The sequence below is a fragment of the Engraulis encrasicolus genome, chromosome 2, assembly GCF_034702125.1.
Source record: "Engraulis encrasicolus isolate BLACKSEA-1 chromosome 2, IST_EnEncr_1.0, whole genome shotgun sequence".
Classification (NCBI taxonomy): domain Eukaryota; kingdom Metazoa; phylum Chordata; class Actinopteri; order Clupeiformes; family Engraulidae; genus Engraulis; species Engraulis encrasicolus.
The window spans coordinates 23,060,723-23,073,222 of NC_085858.1; the positions used below are offsets into that span (position 1 = coordinate 23,060,723).

General features: G+C 44.8%; 1 protein-coding gene and 2 long non-coding RNA genes across 5 annotated transcripts in view; 2 read left to right on the forward strand and 1 right to left on the reverse strand.

Moving 5' to 3' along the window:
- cep112 (centrosomal protein 112) overlaps positions 1 to 12,500 on the forward strand; it is a 246,665-nt gene that overhangs the window by 155,597 nt on the left and 78,568 nt on the right. Inside the window, exon 21 of the mRNA XM_063184029.1 lies at positions 11,499 to 11,561. Coding sequence (XP_063040099.1) covers positions 11,499 to 11,561 — 63 coding nt within the window. The remainder of the gene's footprint in view (positions 1 to 11,498; positions 11,562 to 12,500) is intronic.
- LOC134461347 (uncharacterized) lies at positions 5,011 to 6,782 on the forward strand. 2 transcript variants are annotated; one of them, XR_010037266.1, is made up of 3 exons: positions 5,011 to 5,184; positions 5,609 to 5,781; positions 6,239 to 6,782. It is a non-coding gene; the product is annotated as an uncharacterized LOC134461347 (long non-coding RNA). The 2 variants fall into 2 exon arrangements; XR_010037265.1 differs by lacking the exon at positions 5,011 to 5,184 and having other exon boundaries at positions 5,308 to 5,781.
- On the reverse strand, positions 6,880 to 8,592 carry LOC134461355 (uncharacterized). Of its 2 annotated transcripts, none has more exons than XR_010037267.1 (3): positions 7,682 to 8,592; positions 7,182 to 7,315; positions 6,880 to 7,057 (listed from the first exon to the last, which is right to left on the reverse strand). It is a non-coding gene; the product is annotated as an uncharacterized LOC134461355 (long non-coding RNA). The 2 variants fall into 2 exon arrangements; XR_010037268.1 differs by having other exon boundaries at positions 7,608 to 8,592.

The following is a 12,500-nucleotide window of genomic DNA, read 5'->3' on the forward strand; positions in this document are numbered from 1 at the left end:
TACATTACATTACATACATTACATTACATTTCATTTAGCTGACGCTTTTATTCAGAGCGACTTACATTTGTTATTTTCAGGGTATATGTATCAGGGTATTGGTTACAGTCCCTGGAGCAATGTGGGGTTAGGCGCCTTGCTCAAGGGCACTTCAGCCATGGGTGCAAGTGTAGGGAGAGGTCAGGAGGGATTCGAACCTACAACCCCCAGATTGAAAGACCAACTCCCTGACTGTTGCGCTATGGCTGCCCATGGAGCAGGATGTGCAGAGTTGTGACAATAGGGGTACAGGAAGTTGGTTGGTGACATGGTTCACAAAGATTCAAATAACTCTCTAGGGAGCAGCTTTCTTTTTCGCTAGACACGAACGTAGAACCACTTACATAATAGGCAAAGATCAAGAAAAAAAGAATTAAAAGGAATTACATTAACATTAACCGTTACCGCGCTTTCTGTGTTCTACGCTGACTTCCTGGAACTATTTTGGAACTTTGTCAATGACAATTTGTGTGTCAAAGGCTCCATGAGCCGCGGTTGTTGTGTAAAAATATAACACTAAAGTCAATGAAAGTAGCCTAAGGGCCTCCGCACATCGGCCCGACAAAGTGCGGAGCACTGCTCCGCCAAAATTCGATTCCATTGTTGTCAATACAACCCCGCACACCGGCACCGATGTCCGCGGACATTTGTGGATGTCGGCAAGCGATTAGTGGCGAGTTCTATTTTGTCTTAGCCGCTCATTGACTATCCATGCTATGTTTGTGTGAAATTGGGTTTGGGGGTCAGAATTGTGTCGGAAGCGAAAGTGCTCCGCACTTTGTCGGAGCCGATGTGCGGAGCCCCTAACTCTTACTTCCATGTGTGCGGTTGGAGGCTGCTGTTGCTTAGCTTGCTAATACAGCTCTTGGTCAGTGATGTTTCAGCAGTAGCACACATCAGGGCGGCGCAACGACAGCACATGCCACTTTTGTATGGGTTTGTTTGTTTTTAGTGGACTCTCTAAGAAGATTATTAAGTAAGGGTTAACGTTCGGCGAGAAGGTCGCTACCGTGGAATAGCAGCACGACAGAGAGAATCTCTAGACCCCGACGCGGAGCGGAGGGGTCTTGTTCTCTCTGAAGTGCTGCTATTCCACAAAGCGACCGACTCGCCGAAAGTTAACCCGCTTATTATATGGATATACTTAAATGATTCACACATGGTGGGGACATTTCTTTAGGCCTATTTAATGTTAAGTCTATTATAGTTTTTAATGTCAAAAGATTGTTGCTGCGCAAAACAAAACAGTGCCGTTGTGGAACACCGCTAGGCAACAGCTAGGTAGCCAGGACAACAGGTGTTGTCTATCACAGCAGCTGATTAGAGTTTTGTTGAAAAGTCGCTTTAGCAGTGAAAAGTCTTGTTGCCATTGACAGCGGTCTGTTATAGACCAACACGTCCGTTATCGAAAAATAACAGACGTGCGAACGTTGGGGAGCCCCGTTGAAATGAATGGAGCATTCGTCCGATGACGTCACATCATATAATAATTGCAGCATATCAACCACCAATTACTAAGTAATTTATGGGCAGCATTATGGCATAATGGCAACATCGGTCATGGGGACCCATGTTTGAGTGTCATGAGTCACCTCCTAACCCCTTACCGCATCTCTACTTTCCCGTCTACTCTCAAACCATCCTATCCTAATAAAAGCAAAAAATCACCAAAATATATAGTATTTTACAAAAACGTGTGTATGTATGTACATTTAGGTAGGTGCCTAAATCTCCTCTGTATGTGAGCCAGAATCTGACAAGCCAGCGTGCAGTGCATTGCTTGAAAAGGAGGGGAGGGGAAAAAAATTAAAGTAGTTTTCAAAGTCATCTCCAACTTATAGGGCTCTGTTTCATTTGCCTTATTTTCATTCCGTGTCTGTCGGTGAGTCGGCACTTTTAATCCAGAGTCTAATGGGAGAGTACATCTGTAGAGTTCATGCAGGCACCCCAGGGGCTTCGAGACATGACCTCCGCTTGGCTACCGCAGAGATGTACCATACGTACGGTATGGATGGAAGGAAGACACTGGCAGTAAAACCCCCTGCTTCTCTCTCTCTCTCTTTTTTTAAAGTTTCTTGTACTGTATGAGATGTAGAGTTTTCACAAATCTCGTTTCAGTGGTCTCTGTATCAACAATAAGAATTTTTGGAGGGTTTTTTTTTGTTGGTTTTTTTTGTTTGTTTTTTAAAATTGTGGTTTATTGTCTGTTGGTGCCTCGGAAAATTGGCTAACTATGGCCTCACTGACAGTGACAAACAGGATATGGAAGACTGGAAATATGCCTTAAAAACTCTGTGCTTGTGTGTGTGTGTGTGTGTGCGTGTGTGCGTGCGTGCGTGCGTGCGTGCGTGCGTGCGTGCGTGCGTCCGTGCGTGCGTCCGTGCGTGCGTGTGTGTGTGTGTGTGTGTGTTGTATGCATGTGTCTATATACGGTAAGAATATGTGTGCCTGCGTTGTGTGGTGTGTACATGTTCACACAGTTCACACATGGCTCTGCACTTTACCAGGCATGTCAACACTGTGTGCGTGTGTATGTGTGTGTATGCAGCAGTGTGTGTGTGTGTGTGTGTGTGTGTGTGTGTGTGTGTGTGTGTGTGTGTGTGTGTGTGTGTGTGTGTGTGTGTGTGTGTGTGTGTGTGTGTGTGTGTGTGTGAGTGTGAGTGAGTGAGTGTGAAAGAGAGAAAGTGTATGAGCCCTTGGGGCTGTGCTCTTGACACCCTGGCCTGCGCTACCCTGTTTAAACATGTCTGCTCTGTCAGTCACTGGCCCTCCTCCTTCCTCTCCTGACGAGGGGAGAAAGCTGATGGAGTGAGCCTGTAAACACAGCCAGTCCCTTTAGCTCTTATCTCAGATCAGCCCTCTCACTCACTCACTCACCTCCAGACAAACCTCAACCCACTGTGTACACATTTAAAACAGGCTTAATGGTGGTTTCCTAGAAGCATAGGTTGACGAAAATATAAGTCCTAGAAAAATAAGTTGACAAAATATAAGACTAGTCAAGTCAAGTCAAGTAGTCAAGTAGGTTTTATTGTCAATTTCTTTACATGCACTGGTCATACAAAGAATTTGAAATTACATTTCTTGCTTTCCCATACAGACATAGACTAATCTAGGTAAGGACATAGACAGTATAGACATAGACAGTACTTATACATGGACTTAAGACAGTATGGACATAGACAGTGCTCATACAGACATTTAAAGTGCAAGACTGGACAACAGAAGACTTGTAGAGGACATACATTAAGAGGTATTGTTGTGCTTTTGTGCTTTTCCTAAAAAAAGTCCTTTATAGCGTTCTGACATGGTAATAGTAGCATTTTGAAGAAAAATAAATATTAAAAAAGTCTGTCAAGTACACCAGCAGCAGTGTCTGTGTGTGTGTGTGTGTGTGTGTGTGTGTGTGTGTGTGTGTGTGTGTGTGTGTGTGTGTGTGTGTGTGTGTGTGTGTGTGTGTGTGTGTGTGTGTGTGTGTGTGTGTGTGTGTGTGTGTGTGTGTGTGTGTGTGTGTATGTGTTTAGTGCAGGTAGAAGGTGCGGTGTGCGTCTGTGTGTGTGTTCGTGTGTCTGTGTGTGTGTGTGTGTGTCAGTGTGTGTCAGTGTGTTTATGTTTGGGTTTAGTGCAGAAAGTGCAGTGTGCTTGTGTGTGTGTGTGTGTGTGTGTGTGTGTGTGTGTGTGTGTGTGTGTGTGTGTGTGTGTGTGTGTGTGTGTGTGTGTGTGTGTGTGTGTGTGTGTGTGTGTGCATGTATGTTTTAAGTTAGTGCAGGTTGAAAGTTCAGTCACAAGTATAGTAGTGCAGGTGGAATGTTCAGTCGCAGATATGGTGGTGGGGGATGGGGGGGGGGGGTTGTCAGTGGCCTTGCTGGCTAGAGGCTGACAGTGGAGGGAGAGTGGGTTGAGTGTTCAGCATCTTGATCGCTTGGTGCATTGTGCTGCTCGCCAGCCTGGTGGTACGGGAACGGAGGCGCCTGTACCTCTTTCCAGAGGGCAGGAGGCTGAACAGTTTGTGTGCAGGGTGGCTTGTGTCTTTGATGATCATCAGTGCTTTCCGGGTGAGGCGTGTGGTGTAAATGTCCTGCAGGGAGGGGAGTGGTACTCCAATGATCTTCTTCGCTGTGTTCACAACACGCTGGAGTGTCTTCCTGTTTTTCTCCGTGCAGCTTCCTCCCCACACTGTGATGCAGTTGGACACGACGCTCTCTATGGTTCCTCTGTAGAATGTTGTCATGATGGAGGGTGTAGCACTTGCCTTCTTTAGTTTGCGCAGGAAGTAGAGACGCTGATGAGACTAGACTAGACTAGAAGCATAGGTTGACAATATATATATATATATATATATATATATATATATATATATATATACGTATAAGGAAGAAAGTCCTGTTGTCTATTCTGTCCACCTATGCTCACATCACAGGCGATTCACTAACTAAATTAGCTGTGATTTCAGTTGCGCTTGGTGGCTGTGTCAGCCAGGACTCCATGGAAGATCATATTATATCCGAACATAACCAGTCAACATTACAGTAGCAAATCCAGATGGTAGTAGGACAGGTGTTGAATTTAAATGATGGTAATGTTCAGTAGTATTGTGTTTAGCATTCAGTAGCTGTGTGGGTGTTTGTGGGTGTGTGTGCGTGCGTGCGTGTGTGTGTGTGGGCCTGTCTGCGTGCGTGTGTGTATTTGTGGACAGCCGTGGCCTAATGGTTAGGGAGTTGGTCTTTCAATCTAAGGTTCTGAATCTAGGTTCGAATCCCACCTGACCTCTCCCTACACCTGCATCCATGGCTGAAGTGCCCTTGAGCAAGGCACCTAACCCCACATTGCTCCAGGGTCTCTAACCAATACCCTGAAAAAAATAGTAAAATGTAAGTCGCTCTGAATAAAAGCATCAGTTAAAGGTAGGGTTGGAGATCTTTGAAAAACGATTCCTGTGAGCTATATTTTTGAAAATACACAGCCCGCCTCTCCCTTCAGCCCTCCCCTCAAAGCCACGCCTTCAAAACACATGAACGCGCATGCAGTCTGTCAAGTGTTCGGATTATCCCGGGAACCCACGAGAGCTCACGAGGCGGGGGCGGGCTAGAAGCCACGACAAATTAGCCAAGCTAACTTCCAGCCATGGCACTGTCTCCGGCTACGGTAAGAATGTTCAACATCACAATAAACGCACAGGCCGTCATGGTTGCCATTTCAAGAAATATTGATGACAGTAGATGTATACTAGATTAGTTATTGAACTTGACTTGAAACGTGTTACTTAGATATCTCATTCTAACTTCCTAACACTGATGACAGATGCTATACCGTCATCCCTAGACAGTAGTTCTAGCCAGTAGCTACAGTACTGACACATTATTTTGACAGATGTGTACCGCAGTATACATTTTACTATTGTATTTATATATACCCGACACCACAATCCGTAGTGTTTTAGGCTATGACTTCAGATTTCACTTGGGTTGTCGCACGCGCAGACACAGGGACAGAGGGAGTAAAGAAAAACAACCGAACTGATCAACGCTAATGAAATTGTTTTGGCTGACGATATTTTCATATGCTTTAGACCTTCCACGACCACGAGAGCTCCAGCTCTGACTTTCCTGGCCCATCACAATCATAACGACCTAACAGCCCAGTAGGACCGATGGCCAGAGATGGAGGAGGAGGAAGATAGACGCAGCAGAGGTCGGGGGTATTGATTAGGGAGACTCCAACAGAATTGACGCCCTGCTAACTGTAAGGATGTACATTCATCCCTCAATAACATTATGTCCTGCTGTATTCCTCCAGATGTGTAAGTATTGTAATGTCTAATGGATGTTATCATAACGGATGTACTCTTTATCGCAACACGAGTAGGCTACACGAGTACACCTGTTGTGATAACCATTACAATATTTCTACTCCTATGAGTAGTAGTGTGATATTACATGGTTGTAGGTACACAACACCAGTGGTAGTTCAAGTACATCCATAAAAGCCCATCTACTTCATACATCTGTGTAACCCCTGGCACAACACCAGTTTGTAAGAAATTGACTGAAAACGTTGTATGCATACAATTGGCACATCTTTATTTATATACACAATAATGATTGCTTATGTCCATATTGGTCTTATTGTCAATATAGTTATTTAGTCCCCATCATCAAATAGAAAATGCACTACATAAAATGTATTTATTGCTTTGCAGGCCTTGATTCAATCATTGAATTTGAAGCAATCCCATCGGTTACTGCAGCGTGCCCTGACCCGTGACCCCAGTTTGATGTTCGACCTGGCACATGACATCTGGTCCTCAGTCACAGCCCAGTAGCACAACCAACCTGGCGCCTCTGCGCAATCTGTAAGGAGATGCCCATGAACATTGAAAGGAAATGCTGTGGTGTTCTCAGTTTTGATAAGACATTGGGCTGATGTAGGACCAGGTGAGAGAAACGGTCTCTTCAGGCATGCAGCCTACAGACAGTATGGGGCACTTGAACAGGGCTGACGTTGTAATACACAGTACAATACCCAGGATTAGCCAGGGTTACCCTGCTCCACTAGAGCAATATAAAGGGTTTATACAGAGTACGGTATAAAACACACAAACCGGCAGTGTGCAGAGTTTTATTATTTTTCATTATCTGTAGGAGCATTCATCTGTACATCTCACCTTTTTGGTTTGGAACCATGTTTGTCTTGTTACCATTGTTTTTTTCATACATAGAAAATAAATGCAACCTGTCAAATAATCTTCTGATTGTGGTCTTGTGGAATATATAAATTATGTAACCATGCATTTTCAGTCAGAGAATGAATTAAAAAAAAGCCACACAGTCAAATTGTGTCCACCAATATTTACTGTCATTGAAATGTATGGACAATTTAAACAATGTACTATTACACATGACGCTAGATACATTACTTTATACTATATTTACAGTTGTCATTACCACACAAAAACTCTGGGAAGGTGGGTAAAAGCAGCAACTGTGAAGGGCCTAGTCTGAGGTTGGAGGCGTCTGTGCTGTAAAAAGATAAACAGAATTAGAAATCACATATCTGACAGTAGCTCCAGTGACATTTTAAATGTAAGTAACCTGGGTTGTTGGGGCAGGGACACCAAAAATAACTCCTTTATCTGGGCTCACCTGGTTGTGAGTGTCTGCGGTCAGCCATCCCTCTTAGGGTAGAAAGTCTTCTGCGCAGGACGGTGCCCTGAAGGTTGACGTTCACAGTATGCAGCCTTCATGTCCTGGAACTTTTATTGTGCAATTTTCCATATCTGTAACAAGCAATGTGTTAGACTATATTAGGGCTTCATTACATCAAATTACACAGCAGGGTTTTACAGGGTGTTGACTACAGTCCCAGGACCTAAGTGGACTTGTGTGCCTTGCTCAAGTGCACTTCAGCTGTGGATGGAGGTGTAGGTAGGGAGAGGTAAGGATGGGATTTCAACCTGCTTCTCTCTGATCTTAGGACCACCTCTCACCATCAGGTGATGGCTGGCTGCTACCTCAAATTTCATTCATGGCCCTAGTTATGTTCTGTAATCAGCATTGTTTTTACCTTACACAAATAAATGTAAATGCATTCAGCACCATGGGGGGCTGTGAAGACCTTTGAGAATATTTGCAGAACTACATACTGAATTGAGCCATCCGCCTTTCTCTTGGTTGGTGTGTTGAGATGGTGACTGCAGTCCAGGCTTCTTGGATTGGAGGAGAAAAGCTGTGGCTTTTACTGGCATAAGTATGTGGTTGTGGAAGGACCCTGTCTGCTGTTGACCTGAGGGAAAAAAGAGCACAAATTGCATATTAGCACAGAGCCCATGCTTAGACCATAGACAGATAAATCATCTGGCACAATCTGCATGCAACCAACAGAACCTAGAAAGAGAAAGATTAGCAGCAATACACAAAGGGGACAAGTATACAACAAACATGCAAAGTGTTCTGATAAGGTGCATGGAGGTAGTCTGTGTTGATTCCAGCAACCTCAAAGACTGAAAAGTGTCCCAGTGTGTTGAATTGAAAACTTGGCGCGTGCGCGCGCACACATAGGAATATCATAATTTAGTGCAGTGTTTCTCAACAGGGGTGCCGTAGGGCCCCCTCAGGGGTGCCGCGGAAACGTGGCTGATAAATAAATTATATAACATAAAACATATTTGTCAAAATTGATAAGTTAATGTTAGTCAGTGGAATCTTTGATCTGCCATTTACGCACAATAAAGTAAATATTGGTCACCCCAGCTGCAACTTTGAACGTAGGTCGTGCGACTAGGTTGTGTGTCTCCAAATGTGTTACATTCTAAGGTTGTGTGGTATCGGATGTGATGCTATATTACGGCTAGTTGGTTTGGGGTGCCTTGAAATTTTTCATGAATTGAAAGGGTGCCTCGCCTAAAAAAAAGGTTGAGAAACACTGATTTAGTGTATCAATTACAACTACAGGATCTGTTCGCTTTTGTCAGATAGAACCATTGTTTTTCAAAGGCAGATCATTCCAAAAAGGATAGTAGTATCTGCAACTGGACGAAATTACACCCACAAACATGAATAAAATAAACTACCAGTGTGCGGTGATTCATTCTTCATTTACTTGACAGCCTTGATATGTTGTGATACAGGAGCAAGGAACAGCAATGGAAAACACCACACCTTGGAATGGACAAAGCAGAACATTTCAATATAACCAGGGTAAAACAAATAATGTACCGGCATCTCCATGTGATCATTCAGTGTAGCCATCACAATAAAGATCTGCCGTGTAGCCGTCATGGTCATTAGGTGGTATTTATCAAATGCAAAACTACCGTCTTCTCAAAAACGACATCAGCGAGTTAACAACATTACACCCACAATCATGTAAACATTTGAAAACCCAAGGCAATCTATTTTGCAATGCTGGAGCGGCGAACAGGTTGTGCTGATTCCCTGATTGACGCTCCCAACCCAGGACGCTCCCATTTCATCTCGCTCCCACTAGCCAGACTATCGGTACCACCGCCATATGACGGAGCTAGTTATGTTGTTGATGTTAGTTTTTTGTTTCTAACCCTAACCCTAACCCTAACCTTAACCTTAACCCTAAACCTAACCCTAACCCTAAATTGCTTGTATGTGGCAGTATATGATAATACGTGAAATATAATCGGGTGGGACCGCACGTCCGGGAGTGATAGAAACACCTGGGACCGCACGTCCGGGAGCGATCTCAGTTGGGAGTCTCCATCCCCTTACCGTTCTGTCTTGTGCTTGCTACTATTACCAGAGTCATACAACAGAGACGTACCAAAGCAAAACATGCAAACGATATATTTTTGTAAACCACTAGAAAGACATGGGCTTTGCTGGTCAAAGTAATGTGTGCGTAAGCATGGTAGGTTACTTACTACGGGGTGAATCCGTATTTAGTAACTGAACGCGGATGGAGAAGGGGTGCTTCCGTCCTCCTCCCAGCTGGTTTGTCTGGCTCGTTCGCACAACTAGTAGCAAAACACACAAGAGTAACCGTCTGAGTTACACATAGCAATTCTGAAAACGTGTTCATGTGCACAGAATAAATGCCACAGGGGGGAAAAACACAAAAAATAAAGCGATTGAGGTAGCAGCTATGTTAAGCAAGGTAGCAGCTAGATATGTTGGAGCTTGAGCTAATCCTCTGACCCCTCTCAATGGATACTTGCTTAAAAAAAAGACACCACTGTGTCCTAAACCAATTCACAAAATATTATACAGACAAATATATTATCTCACCTCTCGATTAGAAATATGGTCACCAAAGCGTATTTGAAGCCGCTGCCGTAGCCGACATCATTCTGTGTCCAAGAGTGTCGGGTCCCATTTCCAATTTTCAGCCCATGTTGGAGTCTGGTCTTGCGAGTCCGATGACTATCCAAGGGAGTATGTTATCCTGACATGGTTAGTCCAGTGTTCCAAAAGCCAAAGTTCTTCCTGTAGCTCTGCAAAAGCCACCAAAGTTTCCAAGTAGCTCAGCCTGCTGCTAACTCTCGTTACCTTGCTACTAGCCGAGTGATGATGAGCCTTGTCGCGTGTGCATGAATGATGGGGGCGGGGTCGGTCAAGTTCACGAGTCGGTGAACGCGCAGGGAGGAGGGGTGAGTGCTGGCGGTTGATGGACGTGTCAGAAACCAATAGAAGTGATGATGAGTATTACTTCTATTGGTTGCCGTTTTCTTCTGACTACGCCCTCTACACTGGACCAAAAGATTTCGTTTTTTTTCTAAACACTCTATTTCAATGGGTGCTATGGCGTCATGAGGAGTTTTTCAGATGATATGGTAAAATATGTGCCAGAAAAACATCTCCTATCCCACCTTTAAATGAAATGTAATGTAATGTAATGTAACCGGCTGTTGAGAGGAGGTTATGGCCGAGTATGGCCCTACTGTCAGCTCTATTCGGGCACTGAGCTGCACTCGGAAATGACACACTGGAACTTTAGCGTTAGCAGTAGCATTAACTTTAGCTTAGCCACCTCATCCACCCATGTGACAGGATTTCATTTTTAGTTTACGTTTCTCTGCTTTTTTACCACCACCCCCTCCCCTCTCTTTCTCCATCACTGTCATTCACTTTTTTAAGTTCTCATTCTTGTTGTTCTTTCACTCTTTCTCGCTCTAGCTTTCCATTTAAGTTGCTTTTTGTAGCTTTTTGTTTTCCATTTTTTTGTCTTTCTCTTTGTCTACCTCACTGGTGTCTATCGCTCTTTTGTTTGTCTTCTCTTTGTCTTTGTCATATCTTATCTTTGCTTTTTAGTGCTATCTCTCTCTCTCTCTCGTTGTCCCCTCTCTTTCCCCTCATCTCTTTCTCTTCTGTTTTGTTATGTCCTCCCTCCAGCTTCCCTCTTTTTCTTTCTGTCTGTGTGTTTTTGTCTTCTTGTGTTCCACTCTTGTTTTGCAGATAATTGGCAGGCAACGTGGATTTTTTCACCCGTCTTGGTTTTGTTTCTTCTGCTTCTTCTCCTTCCTGTTAAGTGATGAATAGTTGGCCAGCGATCAAAGGGCAGCACAGCGCAGTGCAGGCCTCTCGTTTCAGGAGGGGAGAGGAGACGAGGGGAGGGTGGATGTGTATACATTCATGTGTGACCATGTGACTGTGTGTGTTGTGTGTAATGTGTGTGTGTGTGTGTGTGTGTGTGTGTGTGTGTGTGTGTGTGTGAGAGAGACAGAGAAAGACTGTGCGTGTGCGTTTGAGTGTGAGTTTGGTCCCCAGCTACAGTCCCAGTGGACAGCCGGGGTCAATGGTAAAGTGTCTGAGCATACACTTCCTACCAGCCCAGCCGACTCGGTTTCATGTTACTGTCCCCTCTCTCTCTCTCTCTCTCTCTCTCTCTCTCTCTCTCTCTCTCTCTCTCTCTCTCTCTCTCTCTCTCTCTCTCTCTCTCTCTCTCTCTCTCTCTCTCTCTCTCTCTCTCTCTCTCTCTCTGCCTCTCTGCAGAACAACAGCAGGTTGAAGCAGCTGGAACGAGAGTACAACCAGAGGCTGGCCAAGTCTGCACAGGTAAACACACACACAGACACACACACCTGCATGCACACACACCTGCATATATGCACACACAGTTACACACACAGTTACACTCTCTCTCTCTCTCTCTCTCACTCACTCACTCACTCACTCACTCACTCACTCACTCACTCACTCACTCACTCACACACACACACACACACACACACACACACACACACACACACACACACACACACACACACACACACACACACACACACACACACACACACACACACACACACACACACAGGCTAGGTATGGCTGCAGCCTAGGGGCCCTCTTCTTCCAGGAGGGCCTTGATTGGAAAAAGTGAAAAATTGCAAAATGCAGACATGTTATCCTTGCCCCAGGCCATCTTGATCTGGCCCTGCACTCTCACACACACTCTCTCTCTCTCTCTCTCTCTCTCTCTCTCTCTCTCTCTCTCTCTCTCTCTCTCTCTCTCTCTCTCTCCCTCTCCCTCTCCCCCTCTCTCTCTCTCTCTCTCTCTCTCTCTCTCTCTCTCTCTCTCTCTCTCTCTCTCTCTCTCTCTCTCTCTCTTTCTCTACCTTACTCTCTCTCTCTGGGGACAGTGGGGGAAGCGGGCTGGAGGGAAATCAGAGGGACAGTCCCACAAAACCCCCCACGCCACCTGTAAACACACACACACACACACACACACACACACACACACACACACACACACACACACACACACACACACACACACACACACACACACACACACACACACACACACACACACACACACACACATATATACAGTACATAAAAGCATGCAATATGCATGGTCTTTCTCTCTCTCTCTCTCTCTCTCTGTCTCTCTCTCTGTCTCTCTCTCTCTCTCTCTCTCTCTCTCTCTCTCTCTCTCTCTCTCTTGCACTCACACAGACACAAACACAGACACACACACACACACACACACAC